This window comes from Cnephaeus nilssonii (genome assembly GCF_951640355.1).
Source record: "Cnephaeus nilssonii genome assembly, chromosome: 14".
Taxonomy (NCBI): Eukaryota; Metazoa; Chordata; class Mammalia; order Chiroptera; family Vespertilionidae; genus Cnephaeus; species Cnephaeus nilssonii.
Window position 1 is genome coordinate 8,601,811 of NC_137085.1, and position 23,380 is coordinate 8,625,190.

General features: G+C 35.7%; 1 protein-coding gene across 13 annotated transcripts in view; it reads left to right on the plus strand.

The window, feature by feature from the left end:
• Positions 1–23,380, plus strand: part of DENND1A (DENN domain containing 1A) — a 470,320-nt gene that overhangs the window by 93,533 nt on the left and 353,407 nt on the right. For 12 of the 13 annotated variants that reach the window (XM_079791022.1, XM_079791014.1, XM_079791024.1 and 9 more), the window contains one exon: positions 22,535–22,578. In XM_079791022.1, the coding sequence (XP_079647148.1) occupies positions 22,535–22,578 (44 nt within the window). Of the gene's footprint in view, positions 1–22,528; positions 22,579–23,380 lie in introns of those variants that run through there. The other variant, XM_079791018.1, reaches the window with a different exon arrangement.

Consider the following 23,380-nt stretch of genomic DNA (forward strand, 5'->3'; position numbering starts at 1 on the left):
CCTCTTCTCTCAAGTCTGCTCACTTCTCTTCACTTCCATTGCCACCAACTGTGTCAAAATCTGCACCACTTCTCACTCTGACTACTGCTGGGCCACTTAACTACACTTGGTATTCAGCTTTGGCTAATTTCAGTCCCTTATCCACAGAATAGCCTGAGTAATATTTGGAAAACATATCTGATCCTCTTTCTTCCTCCCTCTCCTTCTTGTTCAAAATTTCTCAGTGAATTCCTTTACACCTGAATAAAGACCAAAATCCTTAATGTATCTCGTGAGACCCTGTATAACTTGGTGCCAGCCTCCTTCTCTGGCTTCATTTCCCTTGTGCTCAGTGATTAACACATGGCCTTCTTTTATTTCTTCTTTTGACCCAAATTCCTTCTTGTCTCAAGTCTGCCTCTAATCAGGGTTGCTCCCTCTGCCCACACCACTAGCCTTTGCCATACTTTTGTCTATACTATTACTTTGCCTCCTTGAAATGTGGGCTCATATGATAATTCTTTCAGGAAGCCTTTTTAATCTCTCAGATTAAGTTGCAGCTCTCTGTTATGTGCTGTTATATAAATGCTTTCTCTTTGTAGTGTTTAAACTCCCATTTAATACCTTCCTTCCATGGGCGCATGCGTTTTGAGTCCATGTTCTGTTCACTGCTCAGTTATTGCAGAGTTTAGCATAGTACTCCTGGACATATGAGTACTTGGTAAGTATTTGTTGAGAATGTGTATTCTTGTTGAAATGGAAGAACATTACTTGCCTCATAGGATTGATGTAAGAATTAAATTAGGACATAAATGGTATCTTATTGTATATTATGTGGTACATAGTGAGTTTGTAGTATTTGTTCCTTTCTTCTTTTCCCCTATATACTAAGCATTAAGAAAGGCCTACCAGTAATTTTCAAACTATAGGTTGTGAAGCACTATTGGATAATGGAATCAGTTTAGTAATTCTTGAAGTGAATTTTAAAAATGAAATGGAATAGAATAAGAGTTATCAGAAAAAATTACATATAGTAAGAAAAGTATCGTTCCTGAAACATTTGGTCTGTGGGTGTGTGTATGTATCAGGTGGACATATAACATATTTCTTAATGTGGATAATGGGTAAAAGAGGTTTGAAAGCCACTGTTGTATGTGTAGCACAGTCTAGTGTAGCCTCTGGGCAACACTGTGTTAAGTTAGGGCAGCTAAATGAGGATATACCCAGCTCTCCAAGCAGTGTAATCCCACAAAGCCTTTCTGACTTGTTACAGCATTCAAGGTCCTAGAATCCCCCTTCGGTATCAATGGCATCACCCAAACTTCTGGCATCACTAAATCCCCCACCCTTATATAGAGCCTATATCTATTTTTAACCTGTATGTTTTTGAAAGGAATTTTTATTTCGGTATGTTGTAAACGATGGCAGTTTCCACTGTATTGAAAAGATATCTCCAATATTGTTAGTATTTATTATGGTGACATCTGTCATATAAACTATATAATGATGATGTTAACATTATATCATGTCTGTCATAATGACATTCTCTAACAGCTCAAATTACTGCTCTTGTTAAATTTTATTGCCCTGGCGACTTTATAGGCTAATATTATTAGTTTGATAAAATCAACTGCTATAAAGATAAATAAAAATCCAGTTTATATGTTGGGTCATAGACAGACCCAGACAAAAGGAAAGCAAAGCTTTTAAGGATTAAGATGATAATAGTTATTATTGTGGTAGCTTGGTAAGTGATTCCATTTTAAAATAATTTTTATATAGATTTGATAAACATTTATATAACTGAACTATGATCTTTTTCTTTAAGGCTAGTGGTCAGTTCCAAACCTTTGATGCTGTTGGCGTTCTCTGCATTAATCATTGTTTTATACTCTTGTCTCTAAGGATGCATAAATTATGATAATAGAAGCAAGGGGTGGGCTGGAGCTTGTGGTTGCTGCTGTGTTATTGTGTCCACTGGGATGATATTTTGTGTGCTTGTCCTCTGCAGATTGTTGGGCTAAGGAACTAGATCCTGTCTCCTGCAAAGCTAGAGACAACAATGAATTTTAAAAGGCATGAGAAGGCAATCCTGTTAAGTGGTCTGTTTGGAACTCTTACAGACTTGATGGGACAGAATTATTATGGGGATATTATGAAATCTCACACAAGCATAGCTTATCTCCTTCCTTACAGTTAATCTGTTTTTGTAGGTATTAGTGGCAAATGCTCAAGTAATTGAAATTGTTACCTCTCATCTTCCATAAGGAAAGAATGTGCTTAAGTCAGAGTTGTTTTCACATTACTGATTTCTGTCAGCCATTGCAGACTAGTGCTCTAGATGCTGTCCTTTTCTTAGAACAGGAGCTAAGTAATGGTTTATTCTTTAGTCTTTACATTCTTTTTCATTTTAAAAGTGTGACATTTATTCTTGAATATTTGGGAAAGAAAAATTTTAAAATGCACCATAAAAAATTTCCCAACACTCAGAGATAATTCCTGTTATTTTATTATGTATATTTTTCAGTCTGTTGTCTGTTTATACATGAGAGAATAATGTGTATATTTTTTATGAATTTGAGATGAAATGAATATTTTTAAGGAAAATACACATTACTAAATAAGTGGAGAGGAGGGAGAAAATGTACCTGGAACAATATTCACGGAGGAATTTGGTAAAGTTGTCTAAACACTATTTCTAAAAAGTTGCCAGTTCCAGATGGTTTGGCTAGTCAGTATTCACATCTTTTCAGAGAATGCCTGTGCTATTTAAACTGTTCTGAAATATGTTTCTCAGTGATATGCTTCTTCACTTTACTAAGTTGTTGTAACCCAAATACAAAAATGATGACAAAAAAAAAGTACAGGCCAATCTTATTTATGACAAGGAAACTGACATATGTAATAATGATAGTGCTGTTACTCCTGCCATTTTTTGAAACCTCATAAGAAAAGAAATTTTGTATATTTTGAATATTGAATGTTATATTATTCACTATGAATGTAAATGACTTACAAATTAAAACTTTAATTCTGCAAAAGACTGTCATATATACAATATAGAAAACAGCAATAAAATTTTTTATTTTCAGTTATCTATTGTTGCCTAGAAAAATCACCTCAAAATTTAGTTACCTAACACTGATTTATCATGCTTCTGGGGATTGGCTGGGCTTCCGAAGGCAGTTCTTTTGCTCTGTGAGGTGTCGGCTGGAGTCACTCATTCAGCCGGGAGCTCATATGTCCAAGATGGCTTCACTCATGTGTTTCACCCTTCACCTGGGTGGCTGGAACAGCTGTGTCCTGGCTGACCCTTTCTCTGTCCGTGAGGCCTATCTTCACTCAGAAGTCCAGCCTCAGGTACATGGCAACCAGATCCTAAAAGGATGAAAGTAGAAGCAGCCACACCTTTACAGTCAGTCCTGGGCTCTAAAGTGGCTCAGCGTCATTTCCTCTCTGTTCTGTTATTGAAAGCAAGTCATGAAGTCAGCCCCATTAAAGGAGAGGGGAAACAGACTCTACACTTGGTGGGTGAAGTGGCGTGTGCCAAAGAGATGGGACTAATTATTCGTGATATCTTTGAAGACAAACTACCAAAGTAGCTTAAATAGAGCACTTCTATGCTTTGAGGCTCTCCGCGTGTTCCTTCCCTGACTCTGCCCTCATATCATCCCTCACTCCCACCCCCAGATAACTACTGCACCTCCATTTCAAACATCATTTTCTTTTCATGATCATTCTACCATTTATGTAGGTATCTCTAAATAATGTTTTATTTAGTTTCCATGAACAATATGAATCTGTTTTTTAAACTAATCTTTTAAGTCTCTATTTAGAATACCTACATTAAAGATTGTAAAACTCAGAAAAGCAAAATGAAAAAACTAAAATAGCTTCTAATCTTAATCCGTGGGTATAATATGATTATTGGCAACATTCTGGGATGTGTTAACACAGGTGCCCACATTATCTCTAGTTCTCTGAATCTCTTTGTCTCTTGATTTTGGATGGTTAGGGCTACTTTTGGTCCTTGAATTTTGGATTGCCGATAGCAAGAACTCAGATTTGCAAGAGGTTCATCCAAATGTTTATCTGACTCTTAGGATGGTTTGAGTATGGATAGTGAAGGATAACTTTGTGTATGTGTAAATGTCTGTGTGCATGTGTTTGTATGGTGTGTGAATTTTAAGCAAAGGAGGCAGAGAATGTATATTAATTTAAAATTTAGAATGGAGAGAAGGTCTCAGTAGGTGGTTGTTAAAATACTATTCTATCATAGTTCTCAAACTTCAGTGTGTAGCAGTCATCTGGAGAACTTATTAAAGCACAGTTTGCTGGACCACATGCTCAGAATTTGATTAAGTAAGTCTGGTATAGGCCTGAGAACTTGTATTTTTAACAAGTTTCTAGGTGAGGATGATTCTCATGACTCAGGGACTCCACTTTGAAGACTTATGTTCTACAATATGTTTTTTAATGGATGTATTGTAGTTCATCACATAAATACATCATAATTTATTTAGTCAGTCCTTTATAAAACAGGCTCCCTACTTTTGCTATTATAGACAATATTGTAATGACCATCATTATGTACATTTATTAAAATTTCCTTTTAATATATTTTTAGAAGTTGAATTACCTCGTCAAAGGATTGGTACATTCTTAAGGCCTTTAGTATATAATTCCTAATCATATTCCAGAAGACTGTATCTATTATATTCCAAGTAGGAAAATATGAGAGATTTAAATGAACATTTGAAGGAGGTTTCCAAAGGGACTCCCCAAACAATTTAACATTAAAATAAGTGTATTGCCTTGTTAAGGTTATTATTTTGTGAGATATACCATTTGGATATAAAAATTGTAATGTATTAAGAAGTTGACCAACTTATCATTACACCTTTTCACATAGATGATTAACATTTTTAAGTGTATGTCTTCAGATAAAAGGATCTACTTTTCCTCAAACCTCCCTACATGTGGACCAGCATGCTATTTATAATCCTCTATAGTGAAATCTCTGTAATTGTACATGTCTTATGGTAATTTAGTATAAAGAAGAATTATCTTATTTGGTATAAAGAAGAGTTATTACCTAGGGAAGGTAATAATCTATGATCTTGAAGGCCAATGATTGGGTCTAAATCTTGTCTCTGCCACTTATTTTGAGACCTCATTAATAATATAAGCTCTAAATCTCAACTATGTCATCTCTGAAATGATGCAGGTAACAACTGGAGTTGTTCATAGAGAGACTGGGTATTTCTGGAAGAGGATAGTAATCTCTCTGTGGAATCCATACAGTTTTGCCAGCAGTGACCTGCTCCTTCTAGACTTGAGGGACCATTGCAAGTGAAAGACCAGTGAGCCATCTATAGCCATCCAGTGGCCATGTTTTTGCCCCCAAGAGTGGGTAGGAATAGAGTTAGCAGGAGTACTGCTATCTGTGTTTAGAAAACCTCTATTTTCTTCTTTCATGCAATAGTCTTTTAATTTTTTCTCTGGATTGTTTTGAGGATTTGGATTCTAAAGTATGTGAAAGAAAGTTCTTTGAAGACTGCACAGTACTTTGTGAACTCAAGGTAACATGATGTTTTGGCTCTATTCAAGAGACTAATGAAATGAATCACTTAGTGGCCTTCAATGGTAGTGTTACAGGGCCAGGTAATTATTTATATTCTTCCAAATTATTTTCTAATATTTGTTACAGATTTTTATTACAGATATTTGTCACAGATTTTTGACATTAAACACTCTCAATTTAAGAAAAGGTTGTATTAAATAAGTTTGTAAAATACTTGTCTTTATAAATCTCCTTAAAAATAGCTTCATCCACAGCATTTAACGTCTTTGGCTAGCCCAGGAAGCCATTTTTCAACCTTTGTTTATTTGTTTCTTTTTTTGTTTGTTTTGTGGGGAGAGCTTGTTTTGTACGCTACAAACTTGAGGTTAAGTTTGGGGAATTCATTTAACCTATAAGATTCAGTTTCTTCATGTATAACTTAAGAATTATAGTGCATATCTGGTAGGATTGTTGTGAAGTTTAAAAAAGAAAATGTTTTAAGTCACTTTGGGGCCCATTGCCAAATAGGTCCTCAATTATTGTTTCCTTTTCTCTTTATCCTCTGAACATATTGCTATAAGTTTTCCTATTCTTTTTGAGTTACTATAGTAGTTTTGTGTTTTTGTACAGATTGCTAGATTGTCCTGAGAGACTAAATTATAGATATGTTTTGTCTCCTCATTTTGTTAGATATTCTATAATAAAGGAGAATAAGGTAGTTTGGAAAATTGGATAGGTCATAGCAATGTGTACCTTTAGGAATTCTCTTAGAAAGCATGCATTTACTAAATTAAAAAAATGTCCCCCTTTTTGTTTAGGGAGTGGGAAAAGGGGTAGTTATTAGAAGTTCTTCCTCATCTGCAGCATAACGATTATTTGCAATAACTGACTTTCTGATCTTTCTGAATTCGATTTGTTTAGTATGTTGCAGTTGTTTGTAGTCATGTGAATTTATTGAAGCAGTTATGTGATCAAATATATATTCGGGGGGTGTCAGGCTTTACACATTTGCTGATTATCTAGTTAGGAATACTGCTTATGCTGGTCAATGATTCCTGCTGATTTAAAAACAGAAGGTGCATCTGTAGATAGTGCTTAGATTGTATAAAATTGGTTGCATTAGCATCTGACACTGCAGGAGAGCAAATTATATCTTGAACCAATAATTTTAAAGAATACAGCTGTTTGTGATATCTTTGTTGTGAAGGTATTGTTTTATTTTCATCATCTTAGTTTCAATAAGATTTAATTGTCTACCTAACCACATCAGTTCTTTTCTAGTGGGATTTAGTCTTTATATGTTGAATTGTTTTTAGTTTTATATTTTTAATAAAGGAGATTGTAAGCATTAGGAATTACTTTAAGGAATTTTAATTTACTTTTTTTCCAGGTACAGTTGGGATCATTGCTAACCTCACAAAAACATCATTCAATTAATAATATCTAACTGATCAGTTTTAAAAATAGCTTATTAGTATTAATGTTATTATAATATTGCATCTTTAGTTCTTGTTTAAGTATTTTTCTAGCATCACTTGAACACAAGAAACTAGTGTGTATTGTTCTATTAATAAAGAAGTGATTGTTCTCAGACTTGATTGTTTCAATTGTGTGAATCAGAGAGCAATGTTTTTTTAGCATGACACTTTGGGAACTGCTACTTGGTTAGGATACTTTTGTTCCAAGGTCTCTTTGAGTCAGTTCCTATTAAAAGTGAAATGTGACAATCTGTATAACAATGAGAATATTTGAACAATACAGTATTTGTATTATTATTGTATAGCTTTGAGGAAAACTTCATACTGTGTCTAATTGAATTTATTATGCTTGATGAATTTTTTAAACTGAAGAGTACCTTTCTTGTTTACTTGACCATTGAGTTTACGTTTCTAAGTATATGTAAAAGATACAATAAAGTATGTACATCTGCTGAAAATACAATCTGAAAGATAATAATACAGTAGTTACAGTGTAGCATTGTCAAAGAAATACTGCTAAAATTACATTTTCAGTAAGTTAGGTTCTAATAGATGGCAGCAGAGGAGGGAGTAAAAAATTTCAAATTAACATTTGCTTTCATTAACAGTTCCTGTGAATTTTTATAAAAGAATTGATCACAGTGAATTTTTTTGGTAAATTATCAATGTCTGTATTACATATTTCCTTAAGAATGCCTTAAAGTGTCATGTTCAGAAACATAGTATTAACTTAAAATAGTGTTCTTTCCCTTTTTCAAGAGAACAAATAATTTAGCTGCTTGATACTAGTTACATTATGTAAATTATTATGGTAAATGTAACATTATGTAAAAAATCTCCAAAGTAGTTATATGAAAATTTATATCAGTGAAATAATTTTTGTTAGCTTATGCAAGAATATTACTATGAATGAAGTTTAGTGATGATTGTAGCAGCCTCAAGTAAGAATTTATTTTCTCTTAACATTGTAACTATTGAGAGACACTAAGTGACCCTTTTCTAAATCTAAGCTTTGGAAAAGAGTGGGAAGCTGTGAGATTGAATTCTGAGGGCTTGGTAAAAGTTTGGATTGTGTCCCTGTGGAACTCTCTTAAAACTTGGTATTTCATGAGTATAAAGGAAAGCTGGTAAAAATGTCTGACCACTCTGCTTTTGCCTAATATTTTCACTTGCTACACAGTCCAGTACCTGTTTGGATTCATTGTGCTTTTGTTGGATAAAGGTGTATAAAGACTTTTTCTTTGGGTCTAAGGAAAATTGACCCAATATATTCTGGTATGTTCTGTCCTACCAAATATCACTAGCTATACCATGTCATATTTAATGGGTATTAAGAAACATTAAAACCTTTCCCCAAACATTTTTTAGAAGAGGGTGGCTTTTAAGTACTGCTCAAAAATATAGCTTAGGTAAGGACTCCAATTCTATGTAAGCAGTAGGTCACAGTCAGGGAGGAACTGAATAGTTGGTTACTTCGGAAGCTGTTGTTTTTATATGCCTTCTACATATGGGTGGCACTCCACAATCTGTGTTTACTGCACTCTGTGAATTCACCTGTCTATATCCCAACCCGACATTATAGCTGGGAGTAACCAACATTGACAAAGTCCTATTCCTATTCTCATGGCTGAGTTGCTTGTTTATTCAAAGATATCTATGTGAGGGACTGTGAGTAAGTCTGAGAGAAACAATAAGACTGCCTTTGCTGCTACACCTTGATCTTAGGGTTCCCTGAGCACTTTGCTTTAGGCACCTTGAGGTTTGGATCCCCTTTCTCTGTTTCTCTCTCTAATCCCACCCCCCCACCACCAACACCCTCTTTCTTTTTAGACTTGTTTACCAGCCTCTTCACCAACTCCAGAACATCCCACATTTCTTGTATGCCTCGCTTCTGCAGCCCTGGTTCCTGGGTCTGCTCTCAGCATGGATGCAGGCAGAGTCTAGAGGTTGGGTAAACCTTGACAAATTCCACCCAGGAGAGCATTGCCTTGTAATATGAAAGCACACACGTCATGGTGTTTATAAGACTATTGAGGAAATGTAAATTGAAGAGGAGAAATTGCATAGAGTTACCCCAACCCAAGAATTCTTCTGTTTTCTTCTACAAGGTTTTATCTGAAATGGAGTCTGGGCCTTCACAGAATGCAGATATTATAGTAATGGCAAGAGGGAGGCAGCCCCTCCAGATGATGAAGTGAAACTACTGAAGCAAAGTCATGGAGCCAGGCAGAGAGAATGAAAGGAGTCTTTAAAATTCTCATTACTATGTCAAGTGTGTAGGTCTAGTTGAGGACAATTATTGAGTTAATTGCTCTGTAATGGGAAATATTTATTTCAGTGTTCAGACTCCCTAAATCCTTAGTTTAAAAGGCATAAATAGAATGGTATTTAAGTAGCCTCTGCTGCTTAAATTTAAAATTTTACTTCATTAAATGGACTTTAGAATTGTTTTCTATCTTTGTGAGAGTCTTGTTAACTCTGTAGGGTGGTGGGCTATAGGGAAAACCAGAAAGAAGTCCTTTCCTCAGGAACATTTTTCTTTAAAAGGTAATTAAAGACATGGATGTTTTATCAAAGCAATGAGTTGTCTAAGGATTTTAGATCACAGAATGAGAGAATTTTAGAGTCAAGAAAACTAATTTTGTCAACACTTTCAGTTTCTATTTGAGAGAATTCAGGTTCAGAGATTTATTTACAATCACATAGTGGTAGAATCTAGGCCTGCCCACTCCCAGTCCAGCACTTTAATGTTCATGCCAAATCTTTTTCATGTTAAAATGGCTGTTTCGGTTGTCTAAAAATTTACTAAGGAATGATTATGTGCTATGAGTCAAGTATTATTGTAGATCAGGGGTGGGGAATGCTTGGCCCGTGAAATAATTTGGCCTGGCTCTGCGAAGGCATTAGAGGTGAGTTAATTAAATGTTTGACCAAATATATAGCAGGCTAATTTTTAAGTTGATAATTTTGTATGGCCTGCTTATAAATATCCAAATGGCCCTGTTCTAGATGTAGAGGGTACAAAGATAAATAAAAGTGGTTGCACTGTCAAGAAATTAAGGTTAGCTAGAGAATGTCAGCAAGTAAATGGATTATAGCCCAGTGTGATAAGTCCAGGATAGAGGTATGCACAGATGTGAATCATTCAAAGTCGAGTTGAAGATAAGTGAAACCACTCTATCAGAAAAGGGATTGCATGCAGAGATTTCTGTCTTAGAGAGCATTGGAAAGACGGGAGGCATAGGGTTTAGGCTAACTCTTCAGAAATGACTTACAGAGTAGCACTAAAGAAGGAGCACACCAAAAGGATACCTCTGCCATGTCAGGAAGCTGGGAGAGTCTGGAAGCTGCCACTCCAAATGCCAGCCCCAGGGTAGTCCTATCTTTGCTATCTGGGCTCAGGAAGTCTCCACCAAGCTTGTTGCCTCCAGAACCATCATGCCATTCCTTCTAGTTGTGCATCAGGGAAATAGGTTCCTCATGTTACCTCCTGGCTCCCATCTTGCCTGGGCTCTGATTTCAAGTCTCATCAGGTGGATCTGATCAGCAGAATCTAAATCAAACCTAATATCATAGTTGCAGGTGCCTTTGGGAAAGTTTCAGCTTTCCAGCCTTTGTCATACTAGAAGGCCCACAGAAGGAGATTGTAATGGTGTCATAATAGTAACTTAATAGAAGTAGAAACAATAGTGACAGTAGCATAGTATAATAGTCACACTCACATACACATATATAATTATACACACTCATATAAAATTTAATAGTAACATAATGCTCATAATAGAGTGAGCCAGTCTATAGAGTGTTTAGGATCAATACATAAGAGGGGCACCTAATCTACTGGTGGTGAAGAGGAGAAGTTAGAGAATTTTCACTGAGAAGCAGTATACCTGAGCTATTTTGAGTTACTTCTTCATAATGCAATGGTTAGCATTTCTCATTTTAATGGTGGCGTATCAGGTCAGTTGAGTTTATTGATGTTCCCCTTTCAATTTTTGAATTGATGCTTGAAACAAACGTAAGAACAATTACTTATATTTCCTTGTGATAGATTCTGAGGAGTGCAATTACTAAGTTAAGCAATGTGGACATTCTTAGTGCTTTGGAAACATATTGCCAAATTATTTCCTCCTCAATCCCCTCTTCCAGTATTTATGTGTGAGGCCCTGTTCCAGGTTCTGGGGATATAGCAGTGAGCAAGAGAGGCAAAAAGCCCTGCCATCATAAAGCATACATTATTTGTAGAGAAAAACAGATAATACGAAAGTATGTATTATGTTAAATGGTAAAATGTGCTAAGGAACAAAGGTAACACAGGAAAAGAGAATAAGGAATGGTGGGATAGGGAAATTATAATTTTAAATAAGATGATTGGGGAAGACCACACTAGGAAAGTAACTTTTGAATGACTTAGACTAGAGTGGTAGTGTTGGAGATGGAGAGAAATGGTCAGAATTTGAATATATTTTGAAGATTTAGTTGACGGGGTTGGCAGACAGATTGGATCTGAAATGTGAGAGAAAGAGCAGGAGTTCAGTTTTGGACATGTTAAATTTGAGATGTCTGTTAGAAATCCAAATGGAGATGTTGAGTAGATGGTTAGATGAATTAGTCTGGAGTTAGGAGAGGCCTGAGCTGGAGAAATAAATTTAAAGTTAATAGTGCATATTTATATTTGAAGTGACAAGACTGAAAGAGACCAGCAAAGGAGGACACCGAGAAAGACAAGTGAAGAAGTCCAATGACTGAACTCTGGGGGCCTTCAGTAGGAACGGGTCAGTCACCAAGGAGCCCAAGGAAAAGCCAGGAGGCAGGGAAGTGGGATGCTGAGGAAGTCACATGAAGAAAGTGGTTTGAGGAGGAGGAAGCAGTCAAGGTGTCAACTGGTACTTATAGGTGAAGTCAGATGAGGACTGAAGATTGATAATTGATGTTAGCAGCGAGAAGGTCATTAGTGCGTCATTGGTGCATGAGTAGTTTTAGGAAAGTGGTGGGCAAAACTTGTTTGGCACAGGTTCAAGAGAGAGTGGGCGTAGAGGAATTGGTGACAGTGAGTATAGACGCTTTTTTGAAGAATATAGCTTTAAAGACAATGAAAGTTATGGGGTGGTAGTTGTGGGGGGATGGGCTTGACCTTTTAAAAAGTTTTAAAAATATCTGTATGTTTGCATGCTGATGGGGAAAGATCCAGGAGAGAGATAAAATAAATGGGAGACTGGTGGAACAATGTCTGAGTTGGTGAGGGGGTGGGCTCTAGTTCACAGGGTCCTTTGCAAGGGACACAAGCACTTCTTCATAGTAACAGGACGAAAGCAGAGTGTATGGGGTCAGAAATAATAAGTGCGTAGAAACTGAGGTGGAGGCTTGTGGGAGTTCTCTTCTGATTGCTTGGTTTTCTCAGTGTTGGGGCATATAAGGTAATTAATGGCAATTGAGACTGGAGAAGGTTTGAGGTTTGAGGGGAGAGGAGAAAGTATGAAATAGTCACTGAGGGGAATGAGAATGAATGAATTAAGGAAAATGTAGTATAGCTGCCAAGTTGCATTAATGCTTACTTACAGTGAGTAATCCAAATTTAAAGCTAGATTAGTCAGCATAGCTGTGGGTTTTTCTCCAGTTCAGGCAGGTAGAGGGGTGAGGGTGGATAGTTGCATTTAACAAGGATTGCAATTTTGCCAAGTGAGGGTGACAAACTAAGAGAGTCACAAAGAGACTAAGGGAGTATCTGAGATTGGGTAGAAGACAAGGTCCTTGGTGGGGAGGAGGCTAAGGAATCAAGAATTCAGGGGTTTAGTAGGATCATCTATGTGAATAGTAAAATGGGTAGGGATGGTGGAAGTAGTCCAAGAGTGAGTGGCAGTGCACCAGGATCCCCACGATTCAAGGAAGAGGAGTAACCCTGGGATCAGTAGATGACAACAGAGCAGAGGCGGGAGAGGAGTGAAGTCTGGTAACATGAGGTTAAAAATTTGGGTTTTGGAAAATGAGGGAGAATGGTCTGGAAGTGGCAGCAAGGAACAGAGGCCACTTACTCCACCTCCAGGCCCGTAGGAGGAGAGGTGGAGAGGAAACACACACTACTTGAGAGGGCTCCAGAGGAAGCCAACATTTGCTAGCAATAAGTATGTAAGAATGTGCAGCAAACTTAAAGAGAAGAGGTTGAGACTAGAAAGTTCTAGCTTTATAATAAAAATATTTTGAAATATGTTAAAAGGTCTTAAAAAAATCAAACATAGAATTACCATATGATCCAGCAATTCTACTTCTGGATATATACTCAAAAGAAATGAAAATAGGGATTCGAACAAGTATTTGTACACTCTTGTGCACAGCAACATTATTCACAATAGCCAGGAGGTAGAAGAAACTCAAGTGTCCATAGACGGATGAATGGATAAACAAAATGTGGTATATGCACACAATGGAATATCATTCAGCCTTAAAGGAAATTCTGACATATCCTACAACATGGATGAGCATTGAAGACATTATGCTAAGTGAAATAAGTTAGTTACAAAAGGACAGAGATTGTGTGACTCCATTTATAAGGTACCTAGAGCAGTGAAATTCATAGAGACAGAAAATAGAGTGGTGGTTGCCAGGGACTGGGCGGTGGAGGGGACAATGGGGAGTTATTCAGTGGGTTCAGAGTTTTAGTTAGGGAACATGAAACACTTCTGGAGATGGATGGTAGTTATTGTTGAACAATAATGTGAATGTACTGAATGCCACTGAATTGTACACTTAAAAATGGTTAAAATGGCAAATTTCATGTTACGTATATTTTTAAAACAACCTTTCCCCTCCCCCCTCCCCCCTCTCCCCTCCCCCCTCCCCCCTCCCCCCTCTCCCCTCCCCCCTCCCCCCTGCGCGAGAGAGAGAGAGAGAGAGAGAGAGAGAGAGAGAGAGAGAGAGAGACATTTTAGGATTTAGAGAGAGAGAGAGAGAGAGATTTTAGGATTTAGGCACTGTTAAGGACTAGGTGAGTGTAGTGGTACAGATAAGGACTAGGCAGCCATGGCTTGTTTCCAGGGGAAGAGAGGCAGAATTTTGGTATAGGAAAGTCTTCTGGTTGACAGGTATAGCATGTTTCCCTTGCTGGGGTGTCAGCTTTATCAATATTGTGTGCACTAATTTGACCGTAGCATTGGTGTTCTCAGTGTGGTTTAGAGGTACTTGGAAACACATTTTCTTAAGTAGGAAAGCATTTTCTCTATGTTCTCATTTGTTCTGTTTAGCAAGTGATTATTTTTATTTTCATAGATGATACAAGGGTAACATTTACCCTTCCAAATTATTCTGTTTTTAATATGAATTCAGCTTTTAAATATTGTATTTACTTAGTTGTATTGAGTGCTAGTTACTTTGGAGTCATTTTGTTTATATCCTGAACTTGGCAATAAATAAAGAAATTGGAAAGCTCTCATTTATAATCTGCTAAGTCCTGTTTCATGACAACATGTTTTAGTTATTTGTCCAGTTGTATTCTTATTGTTGAGTCACAATAATGACGAGAAGACAGATCAACAGGAGGATGTAAATAAATAAAGCCAAAAAGGAAAGCCAGTGTTGGATTCTTGGGAGTCTGATGGATCCAGGCTGAATCCCAGCTCTGTTACTTAACTCTGAATTTGTTCTTAATGAGCCTCACTTTTATTATTTATAAAATAGGGGTACATCTACTTACCTGCAGAGTTGTTGTTATGATTAAATAAGATAATAAAATAAACCGCCTTTGGCAACGACTAGTATACCTAGGCATTCAGTAGGTGGTAGGTAGCTGGTAGTAGTGTAATTATTACTGCAAAGATATTTAATGGGACTCTGTTTCTGAAACCCATAATGCAAACTTAAAAAGCAAAGGAATTAGCAGAAAGGTCCTTCAATTTATACAAAGATTCACCTCAGGGTTTCTGTAAATCTGGGAGAGTCCCTAGTGCATTTGATGTTTACAGATCATTAGCAAACAGATGCCAGGAGGCAAAATAAACTGTAGCTTAAGGATTTTCGAACCACTGACGATGAAGAGAAAATCAGTTTCTGATAAAGTTATAACATTTCTAAGTAATGGCAGATGATGGGAAAATTTTAATTGGGTTTATAAAAGTTTATTTCAGGAACACATGTATTTCCAACTTAAGGCACATCTATACATCTGTAGCCATCTAATTTATACTGCTTGCTTATTTCTCCATTGGGGTTAATAATATAACAACAACTAACATTTATTGTGTGCTTACTATATGCCAGTGTGTCTTTAGGAAGCCTGCAGCATTCAAAGGCTTGTTTTCTGTTGGATGTTTTAAAATTGGCCTTTTATCCATTTGGAGAGACTAGGTATTTAATGAGTTTATTTTATCCTTTTTTTCCTATTGTGCCAAAAATTTGTTGGGTACTTAGATAAGGTATTTTGTAGGAGACAAAGCTAAGTAGAACACGGGTCCTGACCTCACAGAATACTTACTCACTGTCCCCCACACTGTTCAGAAAGGGTGTGTGGTAGGTGTAGCATGAGATGAACCCTGGCCTAGTCCTGGACTCTACACCTGGCCCTGTTAAGCTCTTCCCTGAGGCCTTTTCTGTCCTGGCCAGGATTAGGTTCCATGCCCCTCTACCAATTCCTAGCATAGCACTTACCAAGCCTGTGGTAATTGCTTGTTTAATTCTCCGTACTCTTGATTAGGGTTACTCTGTAAACTTTTTGCGAGAAAAGACTATGTCCTATTCATTAACTGGATGAGTCACATCAGAATATTTGTGCCATGAGTAAATACTAATTTTTTAACTTTAGCCAAGTGATAACCTATTGCTTTCTTTAACTGATAAAACTGATTATGGTAGTCCCAATATTATAGCTTTGTCATGAATATAAAATTAGAAATTTTATACAAAATACCCGTGTTAGTGCCTGGCACTTAGTGGGTACTCAATATTTTTTTGTTTTTGTTTTTGAGTAAATAAGTTATCTCTTTTCACCTAATTGACAAATGTGATATATCTATTTATGAAGACTATATGCAGTGATGTCATGTTTGTAGGACATAAAGGGCACAGCTGTCATTTAGGTTAGATCTGAAGTAGTTATTCATATTGCAGTAAAAATATGACAGTGGTACTCATACAAAAAGATGGGGTAAGATGAATTCTAACTCATAAATTAAATGGAAGTCTGATATAACTATTAGGGAAAAAGTCAATATTCATCTGTCAATTTGATAGATTTTAGGAATTAGTTTCAAATGTGAAACTAATTTTAAAAACCCTAAATATTTAAATAACCATAAATGTTAATCCAAACTGTAATCAGATTTAATTTTCTGGATGAGAAGATGGGAATATGCTGCAAACCAGTAAAGTTGAAAACTAGGATATTCAGTAGGGAAAAGGTAAGAATATATGAACATATTTTTTTGACATTTATTTCCCTTCCAGCACACCCTCTCTTTTTCATTTTACAGCTTCCTTTGGAATTTGACTAATGCTTGAATTTTGGGTTTATGTAGCATAAGTTTGGTTAAGGATCAGGTTTATTATATTCCTTTTGTAGATGAAATTAGTTATCATTAAGTAGTAGCATTTGCTGGTCAAAATATCACCATTCTCTGGAAAGAAAGATGAAGCTCCCTAGATTTTACTGCATAATGTCAATGGACTCATTATTTGTACAACAGCTGATGCATTTAGGACTTGTTGATTCACTTAATTGGTAACTGTACTACATTCATAACTCCAACAACTGAAAACAATAGGTCAGTGTCTGCTGTTTATGCATAAATAGTCATTGGAGCAGGATATGTCTGAAAGGCAGAATATGCTAGTTTGAGGAGGAATCTGGCACATGAATGGTTCCATTGCTTGCCATGCTGAGGTGGGTTGTGCTCTCCTTCCCCGAATAATGCTCTTTGGGATTTTATTATAGGTGTAGATGGTGACCTGTTCTTGTTTTATCAGGCTGGCCTCCGTGAAGCAGTTTTTGAATGTATTTTCAATGCCAGTATTGAGGGAAAAGACTAGGATAGAAAGAAGCATGAATTAAAATTGGTGATGACTCAAAGTTTTTATGTCAGGCAGTCTTCATGATTTAAAGAAAAAAGTTAATACCTGAATAGATTTTTTTTTTAAAGTAAGAAATGCCATTTGTATATGAAAACCAAATGTTCACTTAAAGTACTTTGAAATGATTTTTAAATTAGTGAATTATATTCCTTTTTAATTTCAGGATAAAAATCTGTATTTTAGAATCAGTAATTTTTAATTTAAAACATTTTAAAGGCAGGTCCCAAAACCATTTTATTTGATTGTTGAGGAAAAGGAAAACATTGATTTTTTTTTTTACTATAAAAACATTTATTTCAAAAATATATTATTTTTAATAAGTAAATTTTGACTATCATAAATGGAATAATTTACTAGAATAATTGTATTTAGTTACAATGCTAACGTAGTAACTCAGTTATTTTATCATGTAAAGTAAGTGAGGCTGATTTTTTTATAAATATAATAGGTTTAATAGGTAGTGTCCTTAAAGCTTTTTATTAGTTTAGTGCGGTCCAGTTTGCAGTCATACTACCAAGAAACTTTAATTCTACAAAAATATTTAACTTTTCTTCTTGATGATTAAAAGAAAATTTATTTCTGATTGTGTTTGGGGGAAGATTGAGCTTATCCTCAAAATGTAAAACTTCTCAAACTATTTTCTGAGAGTCTACATTTTTAGTGTATAAAAATTGAAAATGTCATTAGGGAAAGAGCAGTGTAATGGACTATTACTGGTTTGCAGCATATTCCTATCTTCTCATCCAGAAAATTAAATCTGATTACAGTTTGGATTAACATTTATGGTTGTTGGGGAGAGGAAGATAGTCTCTTAAACTCCATGAAACTGAACGAGATTATATCGTTTATAGCTAATTTTGAAGTGTCACTTATAAAGGGCAGATTTTTTTATAATTGTTAGCTTTAAATGCATTCAATATTTTGTCTCTTATTGACTGAAATATACTAGAGATAATGACTGGATAAATTTAGTAGGCATTAAATGCAGTATTTTCTGTCTTGATTCCTAACATGTTAAAAGTGAAAGCAGTGTACATTCCTGGGTTAACGGCCATATTTGCAGTTTCTCTTAAAATTTCCTAAAAAAGCTTGGATTATAGAAGATTGTAACATTTGGTTAGTATGCAGTTGTTATGCCTTCCACAGAAAATGAAGACAGTGTATTTTTTAATAATCAAGTTAAAGTGCCATGCCTTGACCCTTTAAGTGGAGTCACTAGTGTGACAGAGAAAAATAGGAAAATAATTTGGTGAGTGTGTGTGTGTGTGTGTGTGTGTGTGTATGTGTGTGTGTATGTGTGTGTGTGTGCATACACATACTAGTTACTGATGCACAAATGAGCCCTCATACACAACCACAGTACTTTTATGAATTATTTGCATTTCTGTTGTAAAAGATCTGTCTACCACGTTTTCTAGGAACTTTGAGCCTAAGGCAGAACTCAAGGTTTTGGAGCCTGTGTAAAATAATTTATAGCACCTTTCTAGTAAGTCTTGCCCAAACTCTTATTCTATTAATTAAACATCCTGTGGCAATCTGATATATCTTAAAGATTTAAAAGTATATTACAGTAGAAAACTACAAAACATGGACTATTGAGATTGAAGAATACTAGCCTTTTTTTTTAAAAAAAGCAAGACATTTTTGAGATCAAACTTTTTTTTTTGCTGTGAAGACATAACCTTCTAAGCATGCTCATGTTCTGTGCCTGAATGAGATTGTGCTGTTGGGAGTCTGTGCTGTGAAATGTCTGTTTTAAATATGGAGATATGTCTTGTGGCCTCCAGAGGAAGTGGTGCACTTGTTCTGTGTGGGGACAGCCTCTTGCATGGCCATGGTGCTGGGACAAGGGTAGTGGCCCATCACATTGGCATAATGTGAAGCTTAGTAGGCTCACGTGGCTAAGAGAAATATGGACTCTATCATACCATACATCTTGTTGGCAAGGTATTTTAAATATGGTTTTTGTTGTTGAAAGGTATTTCCCTAGGAAATGATTTTTAATTTTATAATAATGTATTACTTAAATTTGGAGAAAGTTGTTGTGAGAGAAGGATAAGGGGGGAAGAGGGTGCTTTGTACTACTATGTTCTTTATTTTCTGTCAGGGACAAGTCTTAGAGAAAAAGCTTGACATATGCCAGTAACTCTATTCTTACTGCCAATTGCCTAAGCAAATTATGTTACTTTTTTCCAAGGCAGTTTTCTCATCTGCAGATATTTGTGTTTAAAGTTAGCTGTTTGGTGACACTGTATTTGGAGGTGAGGGTATGAATGTGAGAAGGTGTTTTGGAGCATTGGCAATTATAGCATTGGATGGTGGATAAAGAAATAGATACATAAATATTAGACCGATGCACAGTTTTCCAGTGTATGTTATTTTCCATATAAAGATATAGAACATTTCATAAAATGTTCCCAGACCATTTAAAACTCAGAAATGCAGCTGATGCAATGAAATACATAGAGTACTTGTAAAAACATACAGACACGCAAGTGGATTGCTGCCAGACAGAAAATTTAAAGGCGGTTTGCTTAACTGCAGGGTGCTAGGTTTTGTACATGTGCCATGCTGAAACTGTTAGTAAGGCGGGTGTTGTGTTGCTTGAGAAAAGCAGATTGTATTTGGACCTTTTTAACTCAGATGTTTCCAATGTCGATATTTTGGTGACATTATGGCATAATGATCAACTCACTGTGAAAAAGGATTTCAACCTACTGTATCAAACAGACATTTTAAAGAAATTCAAACAAATTATTTTTAGTTTTTGTGTTAATTTTTACAAAATGGCTTTCATAGTTTTATTAACTATGAGACTGGTTCTCTGAGCTAATTGAAAGGAACTTTATAGGTTGGACTTTGGTTTTAAAAAACATTGCCTTTTTAAAAAAAATATTGTTTTAGAAGAGTGTTAAGGACCCATGAAATTTGCTTTTGTAACTTTAGGTCCTTAAAGAAAGGAAGTAAAAGTTTTATGCTTGAATCATAGTAAATAAATTCATGTATTATCTTGAAACATGATTCTGTTAAAATCTGGGAATCTCACTCTAGGGTTACTCTGAGGACATTTGAAGGACTTAAGCTGGTGGTGTTTATTGCATTGCCCACCATTGAGGCAGTGTTTAGGATAATATGGTTTGAGTGACCCTCATCTTAAAATAGGTCTATTTTTCTTTTTATCCGTGTTTCCTCCTCTTCTTCAATTCTGCTATGTTGTATATATGAATTAAATACATTTTAAAGTGACAAGTTAATCATTAATGTAGTTTCTTATTAATATAGTTGGTTAAAGAGATTTTAAAACTTTAATCTATAGCAAGAAATATATATTTTTAAATTAAAGAATATACCACAAATTTTGGTTTCTGATGTCCATCCCCTCACCAAATGGTAAAAAAAAAATAAATAAATAAAGTTTTTTATTTTATTCCATCTTTATTTCCATCGGTATTTGTGGTTCCCAAGAAGCACAACTACTACAAGAAAGGGGACATGATATTAAAGATTTACATATGAGTCATTTTTGTCTGAAGTTTTCTGGTTGAAGAGTAAATGTTAACCACGTGACAATTGGAAGACAATGAATAAGCCTTAGATTAGTTTGTGGCTTTCCCAACCTCTGTTTTACTGTGTACCTCAGTGACTTCGAAGTACATTTTCTTTCTTTCTTTTTAAATCTATTTTTGGTCTTGGGAACAAATTTTAAATCCTAAAATACCACTTGTTCCATCCCACCCCCATCAAGTCATTTTTGTGTTTTAGGAATTATAGCCATTGCCCTCTTTTGAGCCTTCCCTCCACTTTCACCCCACCCCACCCCAAACACACTTTTAGAGGTCTGTTGGGCATTTGGCTGTCCTTCATTATCTTGCTGGCTAATTCTTCCCTTGTAGACCTACCTATTGCCGTTACAGCCCTCTGACCTGCTGTCTTCAGAGGACCAAGTCCTTGTGCGATTTTAGCCCTTTAGGCCAGAGAGAAGCAGACAGTGTATTCATTGGCCTACCAGGGCAGCCCTGCACAGTACTGCAGTAGGAATTACACCAGAATTCTGTTAGTCATACTGTAGAAGCGCCAGTTCTCCCTTCTAGTATTTGAAGATGAAGGTAAAAAAAAGAAATTGATCCCTAGTTTTTAAGCCAACCAGAAGATATTCAAGAGTTGAAATGGTCTACAGATCCTTCAAGTATTTTGCATCACCCATTTTGGGACTCTCTGCTCTTGATGTGATCTTTTGAATATTCTTGCTTTTGTTATTAGTCTTAGGTTTTGAAAAGTTATGTCCATTGACTTTAATGACAAAATAGGTATTTCTAGGATTTAAATATAATATGTGAATAGACCCTTAGTTTTCTCTCTTTTTGATTCTTCCCTGCAGAACAATTAACTGCGTTTTGGTTGTGATTTGAAGGGTTTTTAACTTTTACATGGATTCATTTTCACAGAGAAGTAAATTGGTGTTTTAAAACATAGATATGAAAAGTGAGTAGTATGTATTGTGATCACGGTGAGAAAGGACCCTCAACTATTGTGCTTTTCTATAAGTCTTTTGCATTGATACATAGTTTCTCAAATAGATATTATTCTGATACTCCCCTTAATGTGTCTCTGAGGAACCAAATCTTTCTTTTATTGGAAAAGATCGAATGGTTTCCTAATCAATAGCAAATGGAGTGCTAATAGCTTTTAATTAGTACACTTCTATATTGACTTAAAGACAGTGGCATTGGATTATCTTGCAATTATGATTGAAGAATCAAGTGACCCCTTTAGTAACTCCATTTAAGCTGAATGTCATGAAAGGTGTTTTCACTTACATATTTTCTAGTTTCTGAGCAAGTTTAAATTTGTTTACACTGGTAAGCTAAAAGTGTATTGTTTTGTTTTGTTTGGTTTTGAAGACTTTACCTAGTTTTATCTGTATTTTCAAGAGCTTTACTATAAGTATTTTGGGAGGTATGTATTTTATTTTTAAAAGCAAGGAGTTTTGCATTTGTTCATTGAAAGAATTCTCTCACCCTCACTGCCCTAACTTCCCCCTCCCCCACCCTAGTCTGAAACTGGTGTTAAAATAAAGGTGGTTTATCAAGCCTACATCTGTAACTATGAAAAGGAGGCTTCTGATTAAAGAAGAAAAATCAAGCAGTTTAAGACTCATTTTCTCTGGAAAAAATATATTGAGGGCAATTTGCAGCTGGTGAGGTTTTTGCATTAGGTAATAGTTTCAAGTTAACGGTAGCATCAGGTCTTTAAAATTTTCCTTTTTTATATTTCTGGAGGAGGGTAATGGGAGTGCCTTGCCGAGCCCTTCCTTGTGCTCATCAACATAGCAGCCTCAGCTGCCCCCCTTGGATCCCCTGCCAGGGCTGCTATCATCTTCTGATCAAATATTAATGTGTGATCCTCTGCTTGCTCACTAATCCAAAGCCAATTAATATTATCTGTCAATTATTTACAGATCCTGAGGTGCAGAGGCAATTCCCAGAGGACTACAGTGACCAGGTTCGGAATGCGTAATTAATTTTTTACATGACAAAATTTATTTCAGAGTTGTTCAACATATTATTACTGTTCTTTTTACTGAAAGAGATAAATGAATTTTTAGAAGGGAAGAGAAACAGTAATTAGGAACCCAAGACAAAAAATAAAACATTCAAGTAGGATTGAAAATATTGGTGCTAGTTTGGGGTGTTACCTTCAGGGGAAAAATGCACAGAAAGTAAGGAAGAAAAATCTATCACGAATTTTACTTTTTACTTTATGCTATGCTACAGTCTGCAGTTCATTAGGTAATCATTTGGATTTTTTTTTTAATGTTATTTAAGTGTCAAGAACCAGTGTAAAAAAAAGGGGGGGAGGAGGGAACTTTATAACATATTCTGGGATTTGAAATAGGTTATGGAACTATTTGTTGTGGTACTACTCAAAGGAGAAGATTACACATGCAAGAAGGGTCTTGAGGGGAGGATAATTGTAATGATGGTAGGGAAAGTTAAGATTAGCCAGTTGGTCCTGCCATCTTGAATTTCTTGCATTCTGCAAGCATGGAATGCACTGGAAGGAACTATTTAAATCACAAAATACTGTTGAAGTTCTGATGCTGCTCTAATCTTGATAATTAGATCCAGTTTATGCATTCTGGATTCCAGCTTCACTCTTAAGAAACATTAGAAAAAAAAAAGAAAACAAACAAAAAAAGAAACATTAGAGATGTTTTGTAGGTTTTGGGGGCACCTTATATTTTTAGTTCAAATTTGCAATTTGGTGTGCTTTTTAAAGTAGTGTTTTTTTTTAAAGCATCTTT